The following is a 27,012-nucleotide window of genomic DNA, read 5'->3' as shown; positions in this document are numbered from 1 at the left end:
CAACCGCGTAAATTGGCGAAACAATTGTATCAGACTACCTAGGTAGGTATGAGACCTCGTGCCTTGTTAGTTGATCATTTAACTGCATGTCTCAAGAACGATTTGATCATTGATGCTTTGTGGGAGTTTCCGTACAGGGAAGATTGACGATGCCCGTTAGTGGAAGCTAGCCTGTTTGCCCCAAGCAAACTGAGCTGGGTACCTTTTGAATAGAAACAGAAACCAAAAACAGCGTGGGTAGGTCATAAAGCACTTTATATAAGCTCTGTTTTCCTATTTGTAACTACGAGCCTTGGCCTGATATTATAGCCCTGACTTTACAAACTTTGGTTCTTCGCAAGTATAATTTAACAAGAGCCTGGACAATTATTCTTTAGAGCTATCGGAATCCGAAAATCTACAAGCTGATTGTCTCTGATGAAGAAATAAAACTTGCCTCGAAGTCCTTTGCCAAAACTGGTTCCTTAGGGTTAGGGTTATAATTGCGGAGTATATTCGCACTAAGCTATGATAGGCATAGGCCGGTGCCTGGGATATTTTTGTTCATCGACATCAACGCTGAATATTGATGAAGAATATCTACGCATTGGTCGTATCGCAACATGGCTGCTCCAAAGCCACATATAGCTCACGAGATTCTCTCTCGTGCGCATTCGCCAGATACCTCAGAACAGCTTTTCACCGAGCGCATCAGACAAAAACCGCTCTTTCTTCGCCCGACATCCCCCACGCCCGCAGACAATCGATCGCGACGACGCCTTCATCGCATTCGCAAAAAGGAATATTTTTATCGCAAGCAAAAACCACAGCCTCTCTCAGCACGCGAGAAGCGCATCTCTGGCATATACGACATCCCCAAGGAAGAATGCAAGTACGAAATCTTTAAGGGTCTGCATGACATGTGGGTGCAGTACATGCAGGAACTCTTGGGGATAGATGAGCAACAAACTACAGGCAGACCCGCACATCAGATAACTCCCTACAGTCACGGCAGTAAACTTGTCAGTGCTGATTACCATGGCGCCGAGGTGGAGGTTGTGCGAAGCCGATGCGCGGGCAGGGTAGGGTCGAAGGGGATTGTGGTCAGAGACACGAAGTTTACTTTTGTCATTGTTACGGAAAAGGATGTTGTCAAGAGTATGTTCAGTTTTCCTTCTACACCCATTTACGTGTGTTGTCCCGTCTCTAATTGCACGTTTGCTTTAGCCATACCTAAAGAACAGACAGTCTTTCGGTTTACCCTTCCTCCGCCTTCGAAACCAGTGAACGGTGATGGTAGCGATGACAAAGCGGACGGAGAACAGCCCAAGAACTTAGTATTCGAGATACATGGTAGTCAATTTGAGAATCGTCCGGTTGACCGTGCCAATAAGAAGTTCAAATGGAGGAACATTGACTATCTCTGAGCGAGGCATCGGTCTCTCACCTGAAGTCGGCCTTTCTCTCGAAGAAAGTCTTCGTCTTCTAGCTTATTATCAACTCGACCTGCAATCAGATGGCCCTTGCCTTAGCGTTGCTTCCAAGAGTGCCTTGTCAAACCCCTTCCCTCAGATAGCGCGAGCCATCCTACTTTGTTTGACACTAAGACATTGCCTCAGTATCAGGCCAGACCCATCCATAACAGCTTCCTGATCCGGCAAATTCTCTTCATGTGCTCGCTCACTAGCTACCACGTGCTCGTCTCTTTATCTAAGCTTATCTCGCTCGTTTGTCCTCGAGTGCGGGGTCCCCTCACTATCTGAAACAGGTTCGTTCGCCTGCAGCTCCCTGGTTTCAGAATAACCTCGCCATTCCTTTGTTTCCACGTGGGTCTCTACTAGATTTCGATAATCGTCTTCTTCCAGTCTTTGTGCTCTTCAGATTGGAAGCATGTGATCAGTCTAGACCCGATCTTTTCAGGCATGGTGAGACTATTGGCTCAGTTACATACGTGGATGCTTGAAGATGCTATCACTGCTCAACTTCCAAAGATTGACTTGATAAGTCGCTCACGAGCAGCTATACTGGTTTGCTTGTATTTTCATCACTGTACCTTGGAAATTCGACAATCTACGTTGAGTTTGAGACTGAAATCAGAATTCAATATCTTCATTCATCTATATCGAGAACTTGCCTTGTAATGAGCGTGGTTGAAACTGAAGCAAGAGTGTCTGAGTTTAACCTCTATACATCGCTATGGCCCAATCGGTATTGCCGAAGTTGCTTCTTGAAGCCTCTTGTCACATATACTTTTTTTCGCAATGATATCTCGTGTACCAAAGTTCTCAACCCGAGACTGATCTGGATCCCACGCGAGATGCCCAGGTCTTATCTATCTACGAGACACTCTTTGTCTACCTTGCTCACATGACCATGAGCGATATGGACTCCTTTAGTGTTTGAAATGAGGGGTATTAGGAGCTTTGGAGACGGTTGAGGATGTTTGCTTTGTATGGAAACATCTTGTGGTCTAGCTGATGAGGTTTGCTCTCCAAGTCGAGACTACGCATGTCGTGACTCTCCTCCAACTTCGTCAACTTTGATCAAGATACAAATCGTCGAGAGAAGACAGCGGTTTTTGAGCCATCTACTTGTCAATCAAGCAAGCATTGCGGCAGATATTCGTACTTGTTTTCGCAACCGACGACAAGATGGGCACTGGAGGTATATTGTCCATATCATGAATCCTGTATTGCATGTCTCGCTAACCGGTCTGCAGATTCATGTGTTGGGAAGACAACGACCTTCACCCCTTGGTTGTTAAAAAATAGATCTTTAATACTGCCTCTTTTCGGCAATACAGCGATAGCTGAGAAGCTGCATGCTGCCGCAGGACCAACTGAGACAGTCGAATATGAAGCAATACAGCAACAGCCGCAAGAGTTTGTGCCATCCATTCAACTTCAGAAAATGTGCTCAGGTCGCTGACACTGTCAAATAGCATCCAAATACAACTCATGCCCCATCAAATGAATGGAGTGGCATTTCTACGCCACCTACGAAGCAATCAAGCACATGGGATACTTGCCGACGAGATGGGGCTAGGAAAAACCCTTCAAGTCCTATCCTTTTTCCAATTCACAATGAATCTTGAAAAAGGGGACACTCGCCCATTTTTGGTGATCTGTCCCCTCAGTGTTATCGACGGTTGGATGGCGGAAATAAAAACGAAGACATTTATGAGAGCCATTCAGTTTCATGGAGACGACAATGTCCGTCAGTCAATTGGCAGACAGGCCAAGAATGGAGGTATTTGTTGCTCCTTGTTAAGTCACCTGTGTTTCGCATGACTAATATGCATCCCTAGAAGTCGATATACTTCTCGCCACCTATGAAACCGTTGTTAATGATATCCATCGTTTACAGCGACTTGTTCGCTGGAGAGGCGTAGTCCTTGATGAAGGACACCGTCTTAAGAGTAACACAAACAAACTCTCGATTGCATTAAAAAAGCTGAAGACAGACCAGCGTATTATTTTGACTGGGTAAGTAGGGCTAAGACTCATTTGCATGTTCTCATAATCGTGTTCAGAACTGACCCCCTATAGAACACCTATTCAAAACAATCTGGGAGAGTTATGGTCGATTTTTAATTGGCTTTATCCTAAAGTGTTCATTCAGGAAACGCTAGCTTGCTTTCAAGATGCCTTCTCCCTCACGGAAGGGAAAGTGGACACTTTGTTTTTGCAACAGGTGAAGGAGTTTCTACGGATAATTATGCTTCGCCGGACGAAGGAGACTGCTGGTTTCAATTTGCCTCCAAAGAAGGAGCTAAACATCTATCTCCCTTTGACGAATGTCCAAAGGTCACTCTATCTCGAGGTACTCACCGGTGCGAGTGGAGATATCCAAGAAAATGAAGTGCTGCAAACTCCCCCAGCCAGTCCTCGGGGTACCAGTATGTCTTTCTCGTCTTGTGATGACCAAGGAGCATTCGATAGCAACTCAGGGCGTTCGATTTCAAACGTTTTGATGGAGCTTCGTAAAGTGAGTGGGATTGCATCTTACTTAGCCATAGAGCACGCTTGAATCTGATACTAACATATAGATAGATTTGTATACATCCTCTATTGGTCGCAGACGTTGATCCGACAGAGGAACAACCTGAGATCAACGTATCAACCTTGATCAACTCCTCTTCCAAATACATATTTCTCCGAAAACTCCTCGAGGAAGAGGTAGTCAAAAACAAGAAGATCATCATATTCTCAGGTTTTGATTACGCCTTGAACTGCTGTGAGAGCTTACTCGCAGAATTGCATATTTGCTATGTCCGACTTGATGGTCGAACCAGTACTGCCCTAAGAAAGTACAACATTCATCGATTCATGTATTCAGAGTACAAAGTATTCATCATGGCAACACGCGCAGGCGGGGAAGGCATTACTTTAACTGCTGCGGAGGTTGTTGTTTTCCTTGATATGGATTTTAATCCTCAGGTGACTGCCCAAGCCGAAGGCAGAGCACATAGGATTGGGCAGACGAAATGCGTTACCGTCTACAAAATCTGCACTCGAGGGACGGTAGAGGAGCAGATGGTCGACCGCATCAATAAGAAGGTCTATTTGGCATCAAGGCTTCTGGACAGCGCTACAAACACCTCAAGGTCAGCCATGGGCTCAGGAAACATAGAAACTGATTCAACATTTATGAGAAGTCTCCTCCGTCACAACGCCAAAGCCATTTCTGCAAGAGAATGGAGTCCCGACCAGCTCTTGACTATGGAATGGGAGAGCGTTTTGCAGTTTTGCACTGAAATTGAAGACCTTACAAACACAAATGATCTTTTATCTCCGCCAGAGTCCCCCGTCACGCCGAGACGTGAACACTTCGTGAAAGAGGAAAATCATTGGCTGTCTCACAGCAGCAAAATTCAAACGGGTCTGTTTGATGGCAGGCATTTCAAACGTCCTCGAGCGACGCTAAAAGAGGACGCCATTCATATAGACGTGAGACGTGAGGAGAGGCGTTTAAATAAGGAACGTATTATCTTTGACGAGGAAATAAATTATTACGTTAGCAAGGAATCTACACAATGCAAGGCATGGGAAGCTGTGCCGACCTCCACAGCTACATCTGTTTCTAAGACTAAGGCTTCTAAGTTGAAGCATCTTAAGGTTAGTTTCTCAGCAGTCTCTGCTATGGTTTTGTTACTTTACTTAGCCACGATCCTTCACTAACCATCCAAATAGACATGCATGATTTGCCGGAAACCGAAAAACCTCGAACTGTGCATCTGTTGCCCTCAAGCGTATCATGAAAGATGTGTTCACCCCAAGGGCAACGAGAGGAAGACTGTAAGCCCGTTTCCTTCAACAATATGCCCCCTTCACAAATGCAAATCATGCAAATCATCAGCAAATGATGGGGGAGGTCTTCTGTTGACCTGTACGGTATGTCCAAAGTCGTTTTGCATTGATTGCGTCGATTTGGATGCCATCAAACCCGTCGAAGAGCACAAAGAGTTTGAGATGCTAGGCTATGAGCAGCCTAAACACGTTGAGTACATTGTATGCAAAGAGTGCAATAGTTCCAAGCCAGTGCAGAAACGGTCAATCGATAACCTACACAGGTATCACTTGCGACGTGTGAAGCGCAGAACTTGAATGCACCTTCTTTGCCCCGGTGCGAGCACGGTGTGGGATTTTCTCTTCAATGGAATCCTCGATGCTTCGGATTTTGGAGGAGGTTTTAGGAAGTCTTTTGGAGATGAATACCTTTGTCATACTCTACGTTCAAGATGTTGGATTTTTGTTTAAAGCAATTCATCTACCTTGGAATACTCAATGTACAGGGAAATAACATGCCCAAACCAGCTGATGTCGAGTGTGAGATTGTAATTGTCAGACAACCAAAATTTTGCTATCCTTTATTCCGAAGCCATTGAATAGAGCAGTATCGTGGTAGCTTGCGCGCTTTTGCTCCGCCTCGCCTGGCTGCGGGGAGACGAGCACTTCGTCTACTTCTACGAGATTACTAATGCTCTCCTAAGGACTATGATCACCGTCAGATACACTCTTTGAAAAGGTTGGGATGTCCCACGCCACGTCGAATGACTGCAGCTCAAGAGAGGGAGCGCTCTCCCCCATTATAAGTCACACAGGGCCTTTATAGAGTGGCGAGCTCTTCTCCCGACTCTATCAAGACTATATGGGAATTTTCTACGCTGCTCCTCATATAGGTTCAAATTGAGTCTTTCTAGCCTCACTCAAGCTACTAATATAACCAATATTCACCTTGTTTTCGCCGCCGTAAAAGAAACCATCCTTCAAAAGGCGCTGATAGACTCTGGTATTCTATGTTTGACGATAATCATCTTTCTCTTTTCGTGAAATCTTGATTTTACATGCCAAGCAGCGTCACGTTTTCACTTCACATCTTTCATCTGTCGCTGCAGCCCTGTAACCATTTTACGGGCTCCTTTTTTTGCCCTACCCCAAGTGAAGACAATCCTTATTACCATTTGATATCCCAACAATATTTTTTTTCCCCTTATGGAATGGCGTTCTCGGAGGCGGTGCAAAATTCGGCTCCTCATTTTCTTTCTATTCCTTTCCATCTTCTTTCTTTTGTCTGTTGCCGCTATGATATCGCATGGTTGTTATGGCAGGAGACATTATCAGCCTATTTTTGACATTTACGAGAATTTCTATCCTAGTTACGTGACTTGTGTAACCCAAGTCTTTTTTTCCCTTTTTTTGCTTGTTCTTCAGTCAGTCGAGTTATTTAAGGATGAAGTCAATTCATCTGCGCGTTGTGTTCCCGGTACAGCCAGCCAGCCTGATTATCCGTGGACTGATTGATCTATGGCTGATCTACAGCCAGAACACGACCCCGTAGCAAAACTCGCTGAATGAGTCTCCAAGCATTAACATACTCGTTCTTCGTTCTATACAAAAAGAAAAGGAAGGAGTATAAAAAATACTCGCAAAAGAAAAAACCACTGCCCTAGACAGGACTCGAACCTGTGACATTCGTGATACTGATATATAGTATTAATTATAGTATAAGCACGACGATCTAACCGACTGAGCTACTAGGGCAACTACACGCGTGTGGCGAAACCATGGAACTTATTGCGTCTTATTGTACGTCCAGGCCCGTATATAGGAAAATGCTGAAATGCTAGGCTGCAGGCGCACATTCTACAACATCATCATCACAACAAACTTAACCACGCCACCAGGACTGTTTGACTGACAACAACAAATCAAACAACAACGCTGTCTGCCCTTGGAAGGCAACCTATCCAATATGCGCGACAATCGATCGCTCTTGTCCTCTCCACAGCCTTTATGCTATGGAAATGTGTCTTGATAGTGTTAAAGTCCATCAGTCTTATCATGATTGTATTATCTAGGTCTATGGGACTAACATTCCAGCGCGGAGATTTACTATCTTTATACTATCTTTATAGAATCGGGTTGAAAGGACTGAGGTAGGAGAGATTGTGGTTCATAATGCTCGAGATACCTATACCACTAATTGAAGTATTGACATCTTGGGCGGAAGATGACTGGTGATGTTATAGGCAAGGATATTTCGATTGTCCACCTAGTCGTCCGATCATATACCGAAGAAGACAAGACTTAATTGGAGATGAAGAATAAGAAAGCTGGGTACCTTTTCATCTTCAAGGCAATGTCTTTCTTACAATCTGAGCCTAATCAAGATCTGGAAACAGACTTCGCACCATCACCCCCCAGAACTTACTCACAAAAGGAGACAATAATCTCGCAAACAACATAGAACTGTACGCTTGAGGACAGGATTTCTTAGATCATAAGGAGGAGGATATTGTCGGTAGTGCTCAAGGTTATATTCCTAAGTTGGATATATCACAATCATGGTGAATAAATCTCCATGGTTGAAGACAGTCAAAGCTGTCTTGTTGGACGTATTGGGAATGATGGTTATATTGCAGAGGGAGTGATGTTACCATCACAGCATGGTTTTACAAAGCGACTGTATTTCTCAGGTCATTAGTATGAGACCGTTTGATATAAGACCGATTATTTTGAAGTCCGTGCTCACGCAATCATACTTATAAAATAGCCAATGAACGATAAAAATAGAATATTGAAGAATTTAATGTTTTTTAAAATACTAGAAATAGCATAAACATTTTGATCAGGTAAGATTTCTACCTATAAGAGGCTAAATAATCCAACCAATTAGAAGCACAAGAATCCGAGAGCAAACCCTAACAACATCGATAATCTCAGTCTTCTTTGCCTTCAATCGTAAAGTTTGGCCAATTCATATCATGTCATCCTCGCCACATCGATGAGCTTTGTTCAATACACCCACGTACTGCGTCGACATGCAAAAGATGTGCGACTTCCGGTTTCCCGTATGTGATTGATACATTATTTGGGAGATGAGAGAATTCCAACTATGCGTATATACTAGTAAGTATATATTACCGATATCACTAGAGGAAGTACATGAGGCAATATTTCTAATATTTATATACACTCATAGTGCAACTCCACCGGGTAAGCGATCTAACATAATAGGAATTTGCTGAGTAATTGATACTGAGGCCTGAGGAGTAATATCCAATTCGGTGAAGGTGGGAATATCCCGGCGCTCAGGAGGAAAAGACCCGAGAGGCCCACGGCTTCAGGGATAGAACGTTAATCTCTCCAGGTGGCAGCCTGTAAATAGGGCAATGCTAGCTGGGAGCTTTTCAGAGCACGATAGGACCGCATATAGAGGGGACAAAGGAAAAATACTCTATAAAGATTGGCAGGTAACAGAAACGATATACAATAGGCATGGTAAGGTAATTTCCGCTAAATTAACATCGTTGGTGGTTGCGGCGAGGCTCCCTTGAAGCAGCCTCTAGTGTGTCCAGCAACTGTACCCTAGTCTCCATACCCTAACTTTCCCACTTGGTGTCGAAATCCCTGATTGCGCTTCGATATGTGGAGGGAATACGTTCATCCGTAGGGATATATCGCCTTTGAGGTAATTTCTTTCCTCTATTACCCCGGCAGCCCTCGCAGCATACATCTCTTTCCACGTACAACAATGAACCTCGTTTGATCCATCTTGGCTCAGTGTCTACTCTTGAAGAATGGCACAGAATGCATTCGTCTCTATGCTTGCGAGACATACATCTTGACTTTGTCGAGCATTCCTTTCAGTTGATGTTTCCCAGTAAATGTCAATGTCCCTGGTGAGTCTCAGAGAACGTGGATAATAAAGCGTGCATGTGTAAACCTTCAGGTACTCATCATCTGCCATATTTGCTGGTACCGTCATGCGCTCTTTGAGGTGATCGCATCCCGCAGCGTGAAATTTTCGCTTACGACAAATATACCGCCGGCATCGTGACAGACCACCGAGGATACTTATCATGATTTTTGAGTGGAGTTTGACATGTTGCACAGATGAGAGGAATTGCCTTGCCATCAAACCTGGAATAGAAGCACTCTTGGTGCAGTTCCTTGACATTCTCGAGTAACCTTTCTTGGTGAGCAGCAAGAGTCATTTGGATAAGTTCGTGCAGATTCAGCGATCTGTTTTGGCCACGTTCCGTACTGACGATTGACTTGAGTCTTTTGACCACATCATCAAAGGTCGAAAGAGGTATGTCATAGAACAGAATATGTTTTTGACCTGAAAACCACTCACGAAGTGTTCCAGTTCCTGTAAGGCATCCGCCAAAACCTTGACATCACGCGCTCTTGTGATTGACGGCATCAATTGCCTCCATAACTTGTCCACATAATACCTTGGCTTGATGGTATTTTGAGGATGGTTGCCTGGTCCATGTTTAGCAACCTAGCTTTGTTGAGGGAACCTTTGACTAGATTTGTCACGGCGCCCACACAATCTTCCACCGGATTTGGCCGTAATATTGCTCACACCGTAACGGGACGTTCGGCGTTGTTCCACCGGGCGTTCATAAGGTAGTAGGGTATTAGGCAATACAGTACAGAGAATATACTTTGTTTATCCCGTCTCCTAATTGGGAATATATGAAGTTATTCGCACCGGCAACCTCCGTCAACCTTATCCCTGGTGTTGGGTATATAAAGGCATCATTCTCCCTTGCTGGATTTGCTTGCTTCTTCTCCGTTCTTCCCATGCTTTGTATTTTCATTGAATTAGTACTGTTAGTGGAATACTAGCACTTGACTGCCGTCACAAGATTTACACAAAGGATAACAAATAAACACGTAATAAACATATACTCTTTCAGGGCACTGAATAGGTTACATGCCAAACAAGCTATTGTTTGTACATGGCTCCGATTACCGGTAATTGCTTTGCACCCGTGGACGAAATCGGTCTGATTTTCCTCTTTCTAGACATTATAGAGCAAGGCCCCACCCCCGCACAAGCTATCCAGATCTAGACCTGGATGGTGCACCAACTAGTGCATAACAGGACTAGTGCAACCCCACATGCCATGATCTTACGTTCTATTGGCTCTAGGTTTAAACGGGAACTCCTTCCTTGTGCACGGGCACCCTGCATTGCGCTGTGTACGTCTGCTCATAATTATGTAGCTATATGTACCTGCTTCCTCATGTACCTGCTTCCTCATGTACCCCCTCTACCCCTCCTCTCTCTTCCTATCTTGTTTTTAGTTCGTGTTGTACCATCAAAAATCCCCCTGATGAGACCAATCCAATACGCGTGTGATTTATTGCTCGTCAACTTATAATCTATCTGTCTTGCCCTTCTTCTCATTCTGGACAGCATAGCTGCAGAAAACTACGAACTCGACATGTCTACCAAACCTCTAGCTCGTGAGCGAAAGCCATCCATCGGCGTTCCAGTAGCAGACCTGCACCCTGCAGGGTCCCGTGGGCCCTGGATTCAGCCGCAAGAAGACATTCACTAGTTTTGGTGCGGCCGAGATCAAGGATGTCGAGGCCAGTATCCCGGAACCTCTGAGAGAGGTGTAAGTCCCATCTTCTCTCTTCTTAGAGGCTGCTCGACTAAGATTCTATAATGCAGATGGAGCCTGGAAACATGTATGCTGCTACCAACCTCGAGATCTCATCGCGATGATACCTAGGTATTATAGAGTAATAAATGTGCTAGAAATTACCCCTAATACCTGAGTCTAATATGGGTATAATCTACTTTTAATACTAGGAATTAAAGGGTGCCAAACATGTATCTAAACAGTGTATTATAGCCAACTGGCTGAGCACCCTCTAGATATAATTAACTGCTAGCAATTAGAATATAAATATAATAGATTCCCCAATCCCCTTAATAAAATCAACTTAAAAAAAATAGGTGGGTCCCGGACGTTCGGTTTACCCGGGAAATACGTTACGGAATGCGTAGTTACATGACTCAAGCATAGAAGGGTCCGGCGAACAAGAGGATTCTTAATCATTTTATCGTATCAAGCTCAATCCTTTGGATTCCGAAAACATAATCAAACCTTATTTTCCCAGTTCATTTTTAAATGTCTCACTATGCCTCTCGGATACTTAGTCCGAAGTTCATTATAGTTGTTAATTGTTACTAAAGTGACTCGAAGCTTTGATATTACTTTAATACGGACTAGGATACATGTCCGTGCAGTCATTTGAACCAGCAGACAGGATATTGCTAGTCGGCTTGAATTCATGTGGTTTCCTCAATAATCGAGCGTATACCTATAGTATTAATGTATGGAAGTAGGCTGTTATATGTAAGTTCAAGTCCATACAAGTTTCTCAATCAAGGAGTTGAAAACATGCCTATTGATCCCAAGTCTCAATTGTATGGCGTTTAATAGCATGGATTCCTCGATTAATCTTATAACCATCATAGCGCTCGGCATATTGGTTACCAGCATCTGCCGGGACGGTGATCATCTGCGGCGTAATCGGTCGTTGATGTTTTTAACAGCGTCCAGCTAGTATTTAAAAGCGGGTAAACGGAGCCTTTATTTTATTAGGTGACATTGCTAATTTATTTTTCTTGCTTTTGCCACATTGGCCCATAAAGAATGAAAACACCACGTAGTACTTCGTAGTACCTTGAAACATTCGCCCGTACAGGAAAGTCGAGACACAGCGGAAATCAGTTGACAGCCGAGTTTCGACCGGTGAGAGTGGATTCATGGTACAAAATATATGATAATCTCACTCAACGGCGCTTCGTACATGTGTGGAGAGAAGGTATATTAGGATAAACAATGGAACTGGCACCCGATTCCGAACGTTGGAATGTGGGCGGGCCGACCCGTGCGTTCTATTTTTTCTTTTTTTTTTTTTTTTTTTACCGGTACCGTATAGGTCCGTTCCGAACTTCTTTTGGTGGGCAGTAAATGACGGTCAAGCATCTAGCATGACATGGCATGACACTGCATAGCAATGCATCGTGTGGTTTTACTACGGAGTTCTTTGTGCTTGTCTTGCATGGCCTGTTCGGCGATGGATTCCCTGAATAGGTAGGAAATTTCGAAAAAATTTTTCTATTAGATATTGTGCTGTTATTGTTGCTTCTTTACATGATTATGACACAATCAAACTTCAAAGCTGTGTGCTCGTTGTTTCCGGGCAAGCAGCTGGCTACTATGTGCAATTTCATTGTGCGAAAAACATATACCCATAAAACGAACCATGTCAGCAGCTACGCAGCAAACGAAGAACAGTGGTCAGCAATGACAGCTAATTAGTAGCATTAGGCAGCTTATTCTGAACTTACGTGAGATGCGAGCTCCACCTGTAGCTGCGTCAGTCTCGTCGCGTCCATTGAGCCGTGTATAATCTAGCACCAATTCGACTCGTGCCCGTCGAGCTGTTTCGTACAGGCGAAGTCGAGATGCGATCTCTCCCACACTTGTACCTAGAGGCAAGAGGGTCGCTATACTGACGGCATCTTCGATGGCCATTGCCCCGCCCTGTCCCATATCTGAGTAATTTGCATTAGTTAAAGAATCGAGGCAAATGGGAGTTGAGTAAGCGGCTCGCTCTCACATGGTTGGAATGGATGTGCTGCATCCCCAAGTAACGCTGCCCGATCTTTGGTCCAGATCGGGAGGGCTTCCATATCGTGCAGTTCCCAAACCTTGAGATTGTCGTCTGCTTGGTTGATCATCTCTTGAACGCCGTCTGAGAAGGTTGAAAATGCCTCGATAAGGGCCTGTTTACTACCAGAAGCTTGCCAGCCTAAATTTACACCGTCAACTAGTAGCTCTCAGAGACAACATAGGGAACACTAACCTGCATCTGCTTTCACGCCAGCTTCGGCGCTCGGAACAAAGGCGCAGAGATTATAAATTGTATCATTCGTGCACGGATAAGCGACGAGTCTGCGGTCCCCTGATGCCCATTCAACGAACACGCCGGGATTGCGGATGGCGTCATTGGTACTGTCGATTTCTCGAAGTCTATCACTAGGGACTAGCCAACGAAAGCATGATTTACCAGTTGGAAATGGAGTTGGGCCGTTTGGCACAATCTCTTGTCGTAACATGGACTTAATTCCACTATTAGTTTTCTACTCCCTTTTCTTCCTGGTATGATTAGGAAGGGAAAGTATTAGGCTTACATGCACCCCATCTGCCCCCAATATGAGATCTCCGCTGAACTCACGGCCATCTTCGAGGATGACTCTCCTCTCGTCAATGTTTATACTAAAAATCTTGCAAGCTGTATGCAAAGTAGCTGTTTTCAGTGCCTGCTTTTTCAGGTGGTTGTGCAGATCTACCCGGTGAACTAGATAAAATTCCTATTAAGAAGAAAAGAGTCAAATTCTATTCATTATTGCTGATTGTTTTAGAAGAGTAAATGGAAAACATACGCTTTGCCAGTGCCTGCGAATTTCAGAAAATTCTCTTTCAAATGCAAGGTTCCCATCATACCTATATCGGCGGATCTTTTACAGCCGACGCCGGTTAGAATGAGCCTCCAGATGTTCTATAGCACATAGAAAAGCTGGCATATCATAGACGCATACCTCGTGAAGCAGGGTGCCACCGAAATCTCTTGGGTCAATATCCATCCAATTTAGCAGCGCTGTACAGTTCGGAGGCATATGAATAGCGGCACCGGTTTCTTTCGCAAATCGAGACTTCTCCAGGATCTTTACAGCTTTATTAGACATGACTGGCCATAGAATGGGAGAGAATAAAAAAGCACTGGTCTACAGACCACAACATGATGGCCTTGCTTTCCCAATGCAATCGCAGCCGAGAGGCCGGCGATGCCTGCACCAATAATCAGGACATTGAGGGGCAATGATCCAGAATCAGGAATGCTGTCATCAACAGGCATTTTGCGTATTGCACATATATTTAGCAAGCGATTCTTTCTTTCCGCGAATTTCCTGGCATATTCTGCGCGAGCATGGCTGCGTCGTATATATATACTCTGATCCCAGTTCGGCAAGACACCAAAAAAGATCCGAGCTTATTCGATCAAGTTCGGCATCGCATGCTCCTCTCAGTTAGGTCCAAAATAATCCCCGACGTGATCAGCACGCCAAGTACGCCATGGCGCATCGAGAAAATCACTATTTCCGTATATCCGGCTTCGACGATGGAGCTAAGGTTAATACCAGAAGCCACCTCCGTGCTGATGAGCTGGTAGTGCAACCAGATCTTAACGTCGGTGATATATACTAGGCGAGGAGAAATGGGTAGCCGACGGTTGAAAGTGCCTGATGTGGCATGAGAAGTCGGATAAAACCTACTGATATGGATCGTAATCTATCTTCACTGTCAGTCGGGGGTTTTCTCTGTTGATTACTCCGGACTCATAGTGGAAGAGGAAGACGCCACGCTGTATTGGATATTCAGCGGATGCACCGAGTGCAGAACATAACGGATGTATATGATTACATACGCTAATGGAGAGATCGGAGTGATATGCACTCTCAACTAATGAGGGGAGCCGAAAGACTGCCTCGAGTCTCTATAGACAGACTTGAATGTTGTGTAAAACACCGCCATCGGTGAAAGCAAGGGGTGAATGCATCCAATAAAAATGAGGCCTTTTGGTATAATGATAGTAGGATATATGCATGAAAAAAATGTCGTTAAGGATACACGCTTTGACTTTGTAGTCAGATTTCAACTTCATGTGTCATCCCCTTCATTGACTCGCATGGCTCCCAGACGCTCTTGTACTCGCCTCAACAAATCGGGATCTATGGAAGGTTTTTCCTTTTTCGGTCTATGGTTCAGTTAGACAAATTGGATCTGTGAATATCTCGTCAAGGAAAAGTTGCACGTACGGATATCGTCTCGTCTCTGGTCCCTTTTCCTGTCCACAATTTGAACATATTGGCTCGCCGGGTACGTATATAGTCTCGCATTTATGGCAGAAATAGCGAACTCTCATACGTGGTTTCTTCCACACACGTATCGGCCGCTCAGGGGGCGGATCTTCGTCGTCAGGATACCCATCAGGGTATTTGTCTAGCTTCAACCTGATGATCGTCAGTTAGTCAAGAGGTCACAAAAGATGAAGGCCGAGGCAGAAACATACGGATCGCGAGGGCATATTTTGCAGCGGTCGTGACCACAATTCTCACATTGTGTAGATATGCCCGGGAAAAGGGTCTGACAGCGATGACATGTCCGACGAACACGTTGTTTGATGTCCTTGTATGTCAAGTCTTGGCCTCCGGAACGAGACGGCAAGGTAAGAGGGTCGTGCTTGTGCTCCTTGGAGTTGTCGGCGGCAGCTTCTGAAGACATCTTTGCCAAAGCGCGGGCTTCTTTTTCTTCTTTTGTGCGAGCTGGGGGATAGCGAGGGCACTGCTTGCAACGGACATGGTGACAATTGACGCAGACCTTCTCAGGCCCAAACGTGGTCTGGCAGCGGTGACAGGTACGACGTACTCTCATTCGAATGGGCTTATCGACTCGACGGACTTCCAAGTTACGTGGCGTCATCCATTCATTTGGTTCCAAGGTCAAACCATACTTGGCGAACAAAGCGCGTGCTCTCTCTTGCTGAATGTCTGTCCATTGTATTACAGGCGTTGTATCACGCACCGGCGGGCTGGTGGTGGTGGTATCGTCATCCGCGGTGCTCGTTTGAGGTTGCTGGGGAGGCTGCGGAGGAGGAGGGGCGGTAGATGCAGATCTACCGTGCGGTCAGCTTGCTACAACACGGCAGACGAATCTGAAGACATGCAACTTACGCTTCGGGTACTGTAGGCTCTTGCTCAACAGCGGCGTTCGAAGCGGTCGATTTTGTTCGTCGCGAGCTTCGGCGCAAAAATCGATTTATCAGACGAGAGGCGATGTCGTCTTTTTTGGGGTGCTGCTCGCGTTCCATTTTTGCTTCTTCCTCCAGTGTTTCGATTCAGCTATTGAAATAGCACAGAGGGACGTCAATATCCCGACATTAACAGCAAGCAGTACCTAGGTAGCAGCTGGATTGGCCTGTCGCCGTTGTTCTTCTTTCATCGGTGGGAGGAAAATAATATATATTCGTGTGTTGTCTCTGGTTCCAACGGCTTCGGTGTAACAGAGTAGTGCAAGTAATTAAAGCAGCGACAGAATATGAATGAATATATAGGCCGATAAAAAGTCTTTTTCTAGAATAGCCAATGCCGGGTTCTTCTGTATGGGCGGCAGCGGTTCGCGGGCAAAACCGGCGGTGTTTCTTTGCTTGCTCCCCTCAATGGACGATGCGCGTCGAAAGAAAGATGTAATTATAGAAGCGCAGGTTCTTTCTTTCGTGGACTCTCAAGCCGGTGACACAGACGGCATCCACGGTGGTGGCGGCGTGAAGAAAGAGAAGAGGGAGCAGCAGACCGAAAGGGTAAAAAGTAATATTGAATTTACTTCGTTAGCTCAGCACGGCTCCCTCTGCTTCGGGCCTGCCACCTAGTGCTGATAGATTCTGGCTGGATGCAATTAGCACTCTATTAGCATTTCAGCATCAATGGGATTAATACATACGGTGGCATTGGATCATGCCACCTGGGCTGGTGGGGATGGCGCAGAAACCCGCAGCGCTGGTTACTCGGAACCGTATTGTATGTAACACGCCGTATTGTGTTTTGCCTGGGCCCGACGATGAGGATCGCAATTTAGGCGGCCAGTAGTACGGCACAATACGCCGTGATTACAGTACGATAACACATATATCACGACTATGCCCCGCAGGCCCTGCCGATGGTACGTACGTAGAGTCGAGTTAGTTGAACTTTGCTCGGGAGTTTTTCGTCCGTACGGAAGAAGATGAACAAGGGCCCGGCCCTGCTAAACCTGGCGACGATCAATCCTTCAGCGTCGCTCATCCTGTTGCTTTGCACTGTCCAATCGATCACAGAATCTACGTCTTACCATTGCGTTTACGCGGTCAAAGATGCTAAATTTGTGCGTACATGCAAGGTTTCCACTCCCTCCTCCTCGTGCTATATATAACCTTAATATACTAGCCAAACGGTCTTCCATACTAGCACGGAGTATATGCCATATTTATACGTGCCGGTACTAACTAGTTGCCAATGAATCAATGATTCAGTGAATTTTGGGACAACTAACTAAACTCTCCCGGCTCCTGATCCCTCGGACACTTCTTATTTAATCCCCCCCCCCAAAAAAAAGAACAGCGCCCGACACACCACAATCCCGCATGACTCCATGACAACTACGTAGTCATGCAATTGTAGCACCATTTTATTCCATGCCTTTATTGCCAACGATTTCCTTCACAATACTTAGTCCTCCATCATGAATTATGAGTGCACAGCTTCCCCTCCAGGCCTAGTGTCAGGGTTTATCGGGAGCTAATCTTGCCCCGAAGCAGCCTAGGTCGTCTTTTTTTTATGCTTTCTAGAACGCTGGTTGGGCAATCAGAGCCACTACGCTTTTGGGACTAGTCTCCGTTCATTAACTTTGTCTGCCATCTGGCTAACTAACTTATGCTTTATGCTGAAGCCCTAACGGTAGTCATACGCGTAGTTATACTCCACGTTGCACGCGCCAACGCATTGTCGCCGTTGCTTTTGATTAGAATACTCCATACATTAAGAGTTATACTTCTTATCGAGTTACAAGTTGTGCTCCGAATGCAGGACTCAATGATGATTTATTGCTACCTCCTCATGCATACTCTAGTACCGACGTAATGCATAAATACGTGAATACGCCGTAATACGCGGGAATGCTAGAATGGGTGGGTGGGGCCAACCTTAATGGTGGAACGGACCGTCCGCTCCGTTTTCCGTTGGCTTTGTCAGAGCTACCCACACAGTCAGGCAGCTTCTGTCTTGTTGAAAACATATTCTACAGCGTATAATATCTTATATAAGTAGTGGTAAATCTAAGATCACAAACATATTTAAATGTGCACTTCTTGACATAAACGTAGAGATCAAAGTCAACCGGGAAAACCGTCAATCTATTAATTCACCGCGGATTTCCCCCGGCCTAGTCTCATACCTAACTTAAACTAGGCTAAAACCTGCGAATCAGAGCTACTTCCATACGTCGTTAGCCACAGCTACGATGTTGTCCAGACTCTTCAAGATATCGGCTAGTTACGTCTGCATACCTAACATCCGGGATTCCGTAGTCGTACTGAAAAAGCATGAGCCCTGGTTTTCGTCCGCCACGTTACGACGGACGGACCAGTCCATCCATATCTGCTTGCTTTCTCCGTCGCCCGTCTCCGCACTTGCAAAATCTTCTCCACACACAGAAGGGAATAAAAAAATTAGACCCATGGGCAAAACAGAGGCTCGGGACTCGGTGATTAGGCATATAACAGTAGTGTCCACTGTCCACGGTCACAGGCCGTAGAACTAATGGCCCCTGCGCGCTGCTGCTATGTTGCCTTGTCGGCTACCGAGTGACTTAGCTGTGCGGAATAAACATGGGTCAAGTTATGCTGATTTAGGGCTATTTATGTCAATAACCCACTTTAACTAGTTAACTACCTTTAATGTGGTAAGAAAATCAAAGCCACCACCAGATTACAGTAGAGAGCCCTGCAACAATGTTCTTCCCTAGCTAGAGCTTGGACTCAAAGTATAGTTACTTCTAGCGAGCAGTCTACATTGCTTGTTAACCGAGTAATACTGTCACTAATAAAGATTGGAGGCTCCATTCATCTGGAATTGCAGCTCTGACGGTTTCATCGCTATTACTTACACTTCAAGTCTCCCATCAGTATTCTCAAATACGTCAACAAGCCCAGCGCTTGAACTATTGCCGCAAGGAGTGTCATATATCATTGCATTCCAAGTAGATGAAAGCTTGGGAGAGGCATAGTGTTGAGATTGAGGGTGCTGATTTGCAAGCCTTGAGCCATTTTTGGCAAGGTTATCAACGTCGCAAACCCACAGAATTGTATATGTTCTAACTGGTAGACACTTGTTATTTTCATTGGCAACAATTTTATCTCTTCCATAAGAGAAGTACGCCCTTCATCCTCAGGATCGTGGTCTGCCATATTGAAGTGGATGAAGAAGGATAGAATTGGGAAGGCGCGCGCGGCCGAAATATAATGATTAATAGAACATGCTCAATGTCTTGGATCCTTGGTCGTAGGAGACTCACAAAAGGCTTCCAGCTCGCCGGATTCTACTTGTAGGTTTACGATTTCTTAAGTATGCGCGCTTGACTGAGCATGAACACCACATCTGAATAAGGGCTTCAGATGAGCTTTCTTACAATTCTTTATACCGCACAAGATATAAGCATACTTACGAACAAGATCCATCTTGGATTCTCTTATTATACTTTTTTTTGAGCCTCAAATCCAGCCATCATCTCACTAGTAGTACTGAGACCTGAACATTATACACCACAACCTCCGTCTGGAACTATACCCAGAAATCCTTCAGGATCACGGATCGTCAGGTTGCGCTCCGGGTGTTGCTCGCACCTGACAGGTATGCCATCATAGACGTGCCCGTACTCTGACAAACGCCCAATCAAAGATTTCCAGGTAGAGTTCCCCATTTCGCTTTGCAGAAAAGTATCTCTATTTCCAATCAAGATGATTCCGTTCCGGGCTCGAGATAGCATGAAATTGACTCGCCCTGGAGAAGCCATCAAGCCAATATCTCCCGTGATGTTGCCCCGTACTAGCGACACCACGACTATGTCAGTCTCTTGACCTTGATAATTATCTGTAAAGTTTTGTACTGGGTCAGCTTGTGAGATTCGTATCAAGCCAGAGGGAGCATACTCACCTATTGTTGAGATACGAATGGGCTTTTTGTTCGGTTTTGTAGCACTAGCACTAGCACTCAACAAACCAGCCTGAATTAGATCGCTTGAGTCAAGATTGCTCAGCACAGGTTCCTTAGTCTCGCTCAATTTCTCCCTTAAAATCGAAAGTTGTCCCAAATATGGCGTCAAAATGACCATCTCGTCTGAAGTATATCCCTGCTGGCCTAAATGACGGACTAGTTGATGAACCATTTCGGCCTCGAATAGATTCCGTTTTGAACCTGAAGTCGACTCATACCGTTCATGGACGTCAGGGAGATCACTCTCATGATGGCCGTGATTGATAAACATGACCTGGTCCTGAAGACCCCGAATGCCAGGACGACCAAGCGTTTTGGGCGCATCCGTGAGAGCAGGATACGCAATTGTACTGAGCAGACGGGAAATACCAGGTCGCATGCGGTGCTGGTTCCATAGACCAGCAAAAGGGAATCCCCGATTGATGAGCCGCTCGAATAGTGAGACATTGATATTATAGCCGTTGCCTTTTTCGACAGTCAAGGCATGATTGTTTACTCTCGGACGGAGCTGTTTGTGGTCTCCTATCATCATAAGCTGCTTGGTATCCTCGCCCAGCAGTGCGAGCAAGTGGCTCTCCAGGATTTCTCCTGCTTCTTCCACGATGATAACAGCGGGCTTTGCGGCGTGGATCGCTCGGGTGTACTTCGCCGCTGCTGTTGTTGTGCATGCAATGATACGCTTTTCTCTTAAGACCTTCGCGTGTAGATAATTATCGAGCTCTTTCTCCAATTCCGTGTATTCCTCTGATATCGTGACAATTTGATTAACCTGGTCATTTACGAGTTCCTGTCTCCATCTATCAATGTGGGCTTGGCGCATGGTACCTGTCATCTTCCAGATAACAACGTGCAGTGGATTCACTTGATCCCGAAAGTATCCCGCATCGTGATTTGAAGCCCAACTTTTAATCAGGTAATGTCTAGTGATAGGTTCTCCGTCTTCGTCGACCAGTTTAGTTCCGCTATTATTCTCAGGAATCGAAAAGGCATCAAAGAATTCGGAGTCATCTGAGAATTCAAGGTAGTCAAGAATGGCGCTCAAGTGCAAATCCTTGTCCCGCAATTCGTTGCAAGCATCAATTATGTTCCTTGAGAGTTCGCGCAATTTACTCTTTATTTGACCAATGTAGGCAGTCGACGTTGAGTCGGAAATTCTAGGGCCTTGCGTGAATAGACAAAGCTTCTTTAGACGCCCAGTGGTTCTAGAACCTAGTCGTGTCAATGACTCCCCCGGAATATTATTGTTCATGAGATGTTTCAAAAATTGGTTCAGTGCCCGATCTGTACGACATAGGAAAAGGACTGAATCTGGTGTTGCGTCGTGGATGGTTTTGGCAAGAAGAGCGCCAATAAATGATTTTCCCGTGCCTGCATTTAAATTCAGAATTCAGTCAAAGATACCCTGAGCATCAACCTTGACGTAAGGTGTTCCTTTACATACCAGGGGCCCCTTGTATCAAGCTCACGGCGTTTTCAAGACTCGTTGTCAAAGCATTAACCTGGTACTCATCCAACGACGCCTCCTCAAGTTCTCCCGTTTCATTGAAGATTTTCATTCCGGATTTAGCTTTTTTCTTGGCTAGGAAGCGCAAGACGGCTTCATGCACTTTATGGCTTTTAGGCGATGGTGTAGGCGACAACAGAATCTCAGTCAAGGGAGAATCCCGCTTCTGCTGTAGACTGGACAATATCGGTTCGTAAGCAGATACCGGCGTATCGAGAACAACGAACGTAAAAAGCCCTGACCAGCTGATAGCTAATTGATTCAGCAGCTTAGTCAACGCGTTGCGTCCGACCACCTCTATATTCAGTACAGGTCGGTCACTAAGCAGCTCAGAGGTTGCCTGATTGATGCTACCAAACGCGAGGATATCATTGTTACGAAGCAGACATCCGAGAGCCCGATGTTTGAGGAAATTTGGGTTCTTCTGTAATGCAGCTTGACGTTCGTCTTCAGGCAGGTCCGATAGCTGTGGTAGACCTCTTAGACACCGAAATGTGACACAGGATGCTCTGTTGGATGGTATATGACCGCATTTCATACCATCCCATTGCAGCCCCTCAATCCGATACACTGGATGTCCCGGTTTTCCCTGTCCCAAGACCACTTGCAATTCTTGACGGAGTTCTGTCATAAATTCCTGTCGGAGAAGACGAAATTGGTTGTCATAATGCACAGCTGCACGGCGGTCTTGGTCGACTTCATATATCTCATCTGCTCGATGGTAGAACGGGGCTTCAACTGAGGCAATTTCGTCGGCAGTCGGGAGAATAGAGATTCGGCGAAAGTTCTCAAAGTCGTTATCATGTTTTCTTCCGGTACGAGCATCACCGGAAAACAGTTTCAAGTGGAGTGTATCCCGGATCTTGCGGCAAACCTGCTGAATATCACTGGACGGGGAAAGCAAAAAAGATTGATTCTGCAAAAGGTCCTTGGCGACAGAGACGAAATCGGTTGTCACATTCGACAATTTCAGCAAAGTCAATATTAACCACGCGAAAGAGTACTGCGACGCCTGTGACAGTTCATGTCCTCGAACCGACTTCACCAAAGCTTTCCAAAATGTTGGGGGGTTAACAATGATTAGCAGAATCTTTCGCAAGAAGTAGCCGTTGCTCAAATTCTCAAATCTCGAGTCCTGCAGATATTTCAGGAACGATGTTGCTGGTCCTTCCACAAAGTCTGCTATCATATCAACTTTGAAGCTCTCCTCCAAGCAGCTCATATTATTCCGGCTTGAAAGCAGCCTCTCAATGCAGTCGACATGGTTTGGTTGACTGCACAGAGCCTCCAGAAATAACCGTGCATCTGAGTCATTCTTGATCTTTTTATTTCCCTTTTCTATGGCGATCAAATACCTGTTCAATTTGCCCAACCGTTCATGCATTTTGGTTAAGAAACTAGAAGGGGAGAAGAATACAAACAACAACTGAGCAAGTTCGATGGTGCCACATGTGAAGGTTAGATATGTAGCGGCGAAGAAAAATCGAGATGGTAAGGAAAGAAAATAGAGGAGAGAACACAGGGAGAGAAGCAAAATTATATAGCCAGAGAATAAAATATATCATTTCAAAGAAAAAACACAGCGATGGACATCACGCCTGTTATGTTGCTACCTTTCATTCTATCCTTAAATGTCCCCTAAGTATCACATTTCTGAATGAATGAAATCCGTGAAAGACTTGCGACAATTTTTTATAGGTCGTGATTCAATTTCTGAGACACAAGATGCTATTGATTTTGTCTCGCATGTACAAAGAAAGCTGTAAAGCTGTAACCTTGGAAGAACATAGGGCCGCCTTTGCCAATAGGGCTACCTAGGTAAATTATACCAGTGTCTTCGCCTTAAATATGGCTTCTATTGCAGAATGTCTCAATAGATTCGCATGTAGAAAAATTAGGATTGTATTTCCTGTGCTATGCTGATTTCATACCTAAATATCTCATCAATTGTCAGAAAAATAATAGCAAAATCAAACATGGAGTTTCCTTCGCACTGAAAACGAGAAGCCGGAGTCGCATTGTCCTATTCGACTGGCCGTGGAAAGTTCATCTTCGCATCGTAACGGAGCACGCCAACGGTCCCCATCGCTTGATGAGTTTCAATGTCAATGTCAATGATATGTCTCACTGATCTGCTGTGTCAGACAGTCCAGTAAATGATTCTCATCTCCTTGGTTCGTGGAAATACCTCCTCTCAGCAGTTCCTGGTAATCCTGGCCTAGAACGTCAACCAGAGCTTGTACCATTTTGCAGCCAATATGTATACCCCCCGGGAGTAGCCCAGACACACTTATGGGGCTTCTGGTAATGCTTATTTTATGTGTAAATAATATCCTTATATTGCGCTGTCACCATCCTCTAACCAGCATTCTTTGTTACGTGCAGGCATAACATCCCTTTCATTTTGCGGCTTGTATTCATACTTGTTCCTTAGACCCACAATGTCTGTCGCAAAACGCGAGAACGGAGGGAACCTCTGTAACCGTTCACTTTCCTCTACTGAAATCCCACGAAATGATGGTTGGCTGCTCGCTAGTGCCGTAGTCAGGAGGAAGTAGTCCACTGATTCGTGTTTCGGTAGATAATAGTAAGTACCAAAAGTTGTGATTGCTTGAAATACAACTAATAATCCGATGTAGCGCAATGTAATGGATTTCGTTGTGATTCAGTAGACTGGATATTTCATCAAAGACGATCATAAACAATGGTCCCTGATAGCCTCCTGGCCGCGTCCAGGAAAGGAGAGTCTTCTCCAATCTATCAACAGCCGAATGCAGATGCTTGATTGTTTTGCATTCTTTCAGGTTCAATGCGCTTCGTGTATGCGATGGCGAGGTGTCTTTGAAACATGCACAAGACTCCCTGTCCTCCACAGACAATCCTCTGATCTCGATTGCTCCTTCGATGACATCGCGACAGAACTTTCTGCGATAGAACGGGCGAGTTCCTGCAGAGGGGGCCATCCTATCGTGAAATAACGATGCTACTTGCTCTAGCAGCTTTGCACTCCTCAGCCATATATATTAGTGTCGAGGCAATATCCATAAAATATTCTTCGTCTAATATCTGTCGTAAGGTGTTTATTCGAATCAATGTTGAAGGGAGCTGGATGAACCTACATTGTTCAAAAGTCGCCTGCAGGACAGCGATGATGAGGGCATGGCACCAAATGTTCTGAGTCCTCTCATTTGCACTTTTGTAAGCTGTGACCACTAGTTTCTCAGGTGACATCTTCGCCTCGTCTCCCTTACTGGGCTCTGACAAAAGGAATTCGAGTATTTCGTAGTCGCGGGGGGGAAAACCCATTTAGATGGTCTCGCACAACATACGTCACCATTAAGCAGCGTTTCCCGATTTCATCTGCTAACCGTGATTTCCCAGCACCACTGCTTTGCATAAATAGCAGAGCCTTCGAATAGTGTTTACACTCGGCGAACTCTTGTTCATATTGGGCAAGTCTGCAAGAGATCTGGCAGCAGAGTCCAGGTGGTTGGCAATGGAGCAGGGTCTGTTGCATAAGCAAAATGAGCGACAGTGCAGCATGAAGAAAATTCTGTTACAACTCACCGCAGATCAAGTCGTCAATCGTCAGGTCAGTAATAGACTTTTGTTAGGCCATAGCCAGGCGAAACCGCTTCATGACCGTTTGCCAGAGACGAATTCTGTATGGCTGATTCATCTTGAGACGCGAAGCTTGAGCACATTGACTACCTAGAGGCCTGACGAGGAAGGAAGAGGAAGAAGGAGGACGGTTGGTATCCTCGCGAGAGAAACTAATCCTAGAACGGAAGGTACGGTATTGTTGAAAATGACACTAAGCCTGTTCAGGATCAAATCACTACCGGGGGGAGAGGGGGGAAGTTAAACCATGGTGGTTCTAACTATTAAGTAGGATACATTTTTGTGACAGCCTCTACTAACTGTTGAGCACTCTAACAAAAACAACAAGAATGGAAAAGGGAAGAAAAAGAACGCCCTCGGTGCGTTTTACGCGAGGAAGCTATTCTCCCTTCATCGCGGACGTGAAGCTACTCCAAGGTCAGCACCGCCGTGTAGGGTTAGAAACCCTACTGACGGGCTCCTCCGGATAGCTTCACGTTTGCCCGTTTTGGAAGGATTGCTTCCCGCGCCTCGGCGCCGCGAGGAAGCGAAGCCCCTTGCATCACCGTCAAACTTTTGACTATATCATTTTCAAGTAACTTAGAAGTAGGAATTGTAGCAATTCTGTGTAGGATATATAGAAGTAGCCTAACTTAGAAGAATTGCAGCAGTTCTGTGTAGGACTAGTATCAAGTATAGAGTATTTAGAAATAGGCAGTTCTAGAGTATGCAGAGGTAACCTGAGGCATATAACCATGGGGCAACAAAATTGATGGCTGCCTACGTCTTACTTTCATAGCCAGGCAACCATCCATCGTCATCCCTCGCACCTGCACATAGCAGCTCTTTTCTGCTACTTCTCAACCATTCCATTCCATCACTCCTCAAGATGATTGCCTTCACGCGTTATCCCAATCATTACCAATACTCCAAATATTCAGCAGAAACGCCGTAATATCAGTATACTGCTTTTCAGCTTTTGCCAAACAACAAGAATTATTCTAGAACTGTGCTAAATATCATATACCTTATTCCAGCTAAGGGTTCTGAACTAACTTGCGAAACTCGATATAATGGAACTGAAATATACGACATGATGAAGTACAGCATACAGCCCTAGGCAGCCACCCTACCCTCTCTCCGTCACGTTTTTGGCATCTCGCCTATCATTTCTGCTACTTTATCTCTTCACCAGATATTCCTTGGCACTGTGGCAGACGTCGAGTTTAGCGATACAGAGCGCCCATGCCTCACAAGGGAAATATTCGACTTGGTTGCCAAGACACAGAAGATACTACAGCTTCCACGCGAAACATGGGCTGTACTTTGATTGTCAGATTTAGACAACTTCGAACGCATGCACGAGGACTCGAAGCCATCCCCAACCGGGAATCCGGATGAAACAAGACTCAGAGAAGACGGGGCAAAGTATCTATGTGACTTCCTGTATACGCATTTTGATGCAGTGTCGGAATAGGGTCATCTATTGTTCAACATTTTGCTTTTGAAAAGGCGTCCCTGATCAAACGATCATACCAGAACAATCATTTAATCAGTATTGTTACGTGCAGGCATAACATCCCTTACGCCAACCTATACTTAGTCTTGGATTATCAAGCTTTTTGGTATACTGTTGGCTATTATTCTCACCTTCCGCGGATACTTCCAGTAAGCCTTCTAGTCGCCTAGGTACGGTTCTGGCTAGGGTAAAAACAACAGCTTTGTATTCTGTGGCCCCCCCC

The 27,012-nt window shown here is 45.2% G+C and overlaps 5 protein-coding genes across 5 annotated transcripts, besides 2 other annotated features; 2 read left to right on the top strand and 3 right to left on the bottom strand.

The window, feature by feature from the left end:
• Positions 1–602: 602 nt before the first annotated feature.
• On the top strand, positions 603–1,406 carry UA08_06513 (hypothetical protein; the record flags this gene model as incomplete). Its single annotated transcript, XM_020268799.1, has 1 exon — positions 603–1,406. The coding sequence occupies one exon, from the start codon at positions 603–605 to the stop codon at positions 1,404–1,406; it is 804 nt and encodes a 267-aa protein (XP_020118279.1).
• A 1,224-nt stretch (positions 1,407–2,630) lies between these two features.
• On the top strand, positions 2,631–5,585 carry UA08_06512 (hypothetical protein; the record flags this gene model as incomplete). Its single annotated transcript, XM_020268797.1, has 8 exons — positions 2,631–2,643; positions 2,783–2,861; positions 2,921–3,228; positions 3,287–3,464; positions 3,528–3,966; positions 4,032–5,096; positions 5,172–5,276; positions 5,385–5,585. The coding sequence occupies 8 exons, from the start codon at positions 2,631–2,633 to the stop codon at positions 5,583–5,585; spliced, it is 2,388 nt and encodes a 795-aa protein (XP_020118278.1).
• A 5,567-nt stretch (positions 5,586–11,152) lies between these two features.
• Positions 11,153–11,283: a repeat region (Identified by RepeatMasker using a combination of RepBase library and repeat library created with RepeatScout).
• A 1,290-nt stretch (positions 11,284–12,573) lies between these two features.
• On the bottom strand, positions 12,574–14,219 carry UA08_06511 (hypothetical protein; the record flags this gene model as incomplete). The annotated part of the gene is made up of 8 exons (XM_020268796.1): positions 12,574–12,611; positions 12,649–12,855; positions 12,921–13,112; positions 13,167–13,346; positions 13,539–13,661; positions 13,808–13,862; positions 13,903–14,028; positions 14,097–14,219. The coding sequence occupies 8 exons, from the start codon at positions 14,217–14,219 to the stop codon at positions 12,574–12,576; spliced, it is 1,044 nt and encodes a 347-aa protein (XP_020118276.1).
• An 803-nt stretch (positions 14,220–15,022) lies between these two features.
• UA08_06510 (hypothetical protein) lies at positions 15,023–16,232 on the bottom strand (the record flags this gene model as incomplete). Its single annotated transcript, XM_020268795.1, has 4 exons — positions 15,023–15,119; positions 15,181–15,375; positions 15,435–16,037; positions 16,096–16,232. 4 exons carry the CDS (start codon positions 16,230–16,232, stop codon positions 15,023–15,025), a joined length of 1,032 nt encoding a protein of 343 aa, XP_020118283.1.
• A 3,476-nt stretch (positions 16,233–19,708) lies between these two features.
• On the bottom strand, positions 19,709–23,054 carry UA08_06509 (hypothetical protein; the record flags this gene model as incomplete). Its single annotated transcript, XM_020268794.1, has 3 exons — positions 19,709–20,043; positions 20,107–21,534; positions 21,608–23,054. The coding sequence occupies 3 exons, from the start codon at positions 23,052–23,054 to the stop codon at positions 19,709–19,711; spliced, it is 3,210 nt and encodes a 1,069-aa protein (XP_020118282.1).
• Positions 23,055–23,962: 908 nt separating this feature from the next.
• Positions 23,963–24,018: a repeat region (Identified by RepeatMasker using a combination of RepBase library and repeat library created with RepeatScout).
• Positions 24,019–27,012: the final 2,994 nt, after the last annotated feature.

This window comes from Talaromyces atroroseus (genome assembly GCF_001907595.1).
Source record: "Talaromyces atroroseus strain IBT 11181 chromosome Unknown scaffold_9, whole genome shotgun sequence".
Classification (NCBI taxonomy): Eukaryota; Fungi; Ascomycota; class Eurotiomycetes; order Eurotiales; family Trichocomaceae; genus Talaromyces; species Talaromyces atroroseus.
Note: the sequence above shows the minus strand (reverse complement) of the source record. Positions and strands in the feature narration are given on the sequence as shown.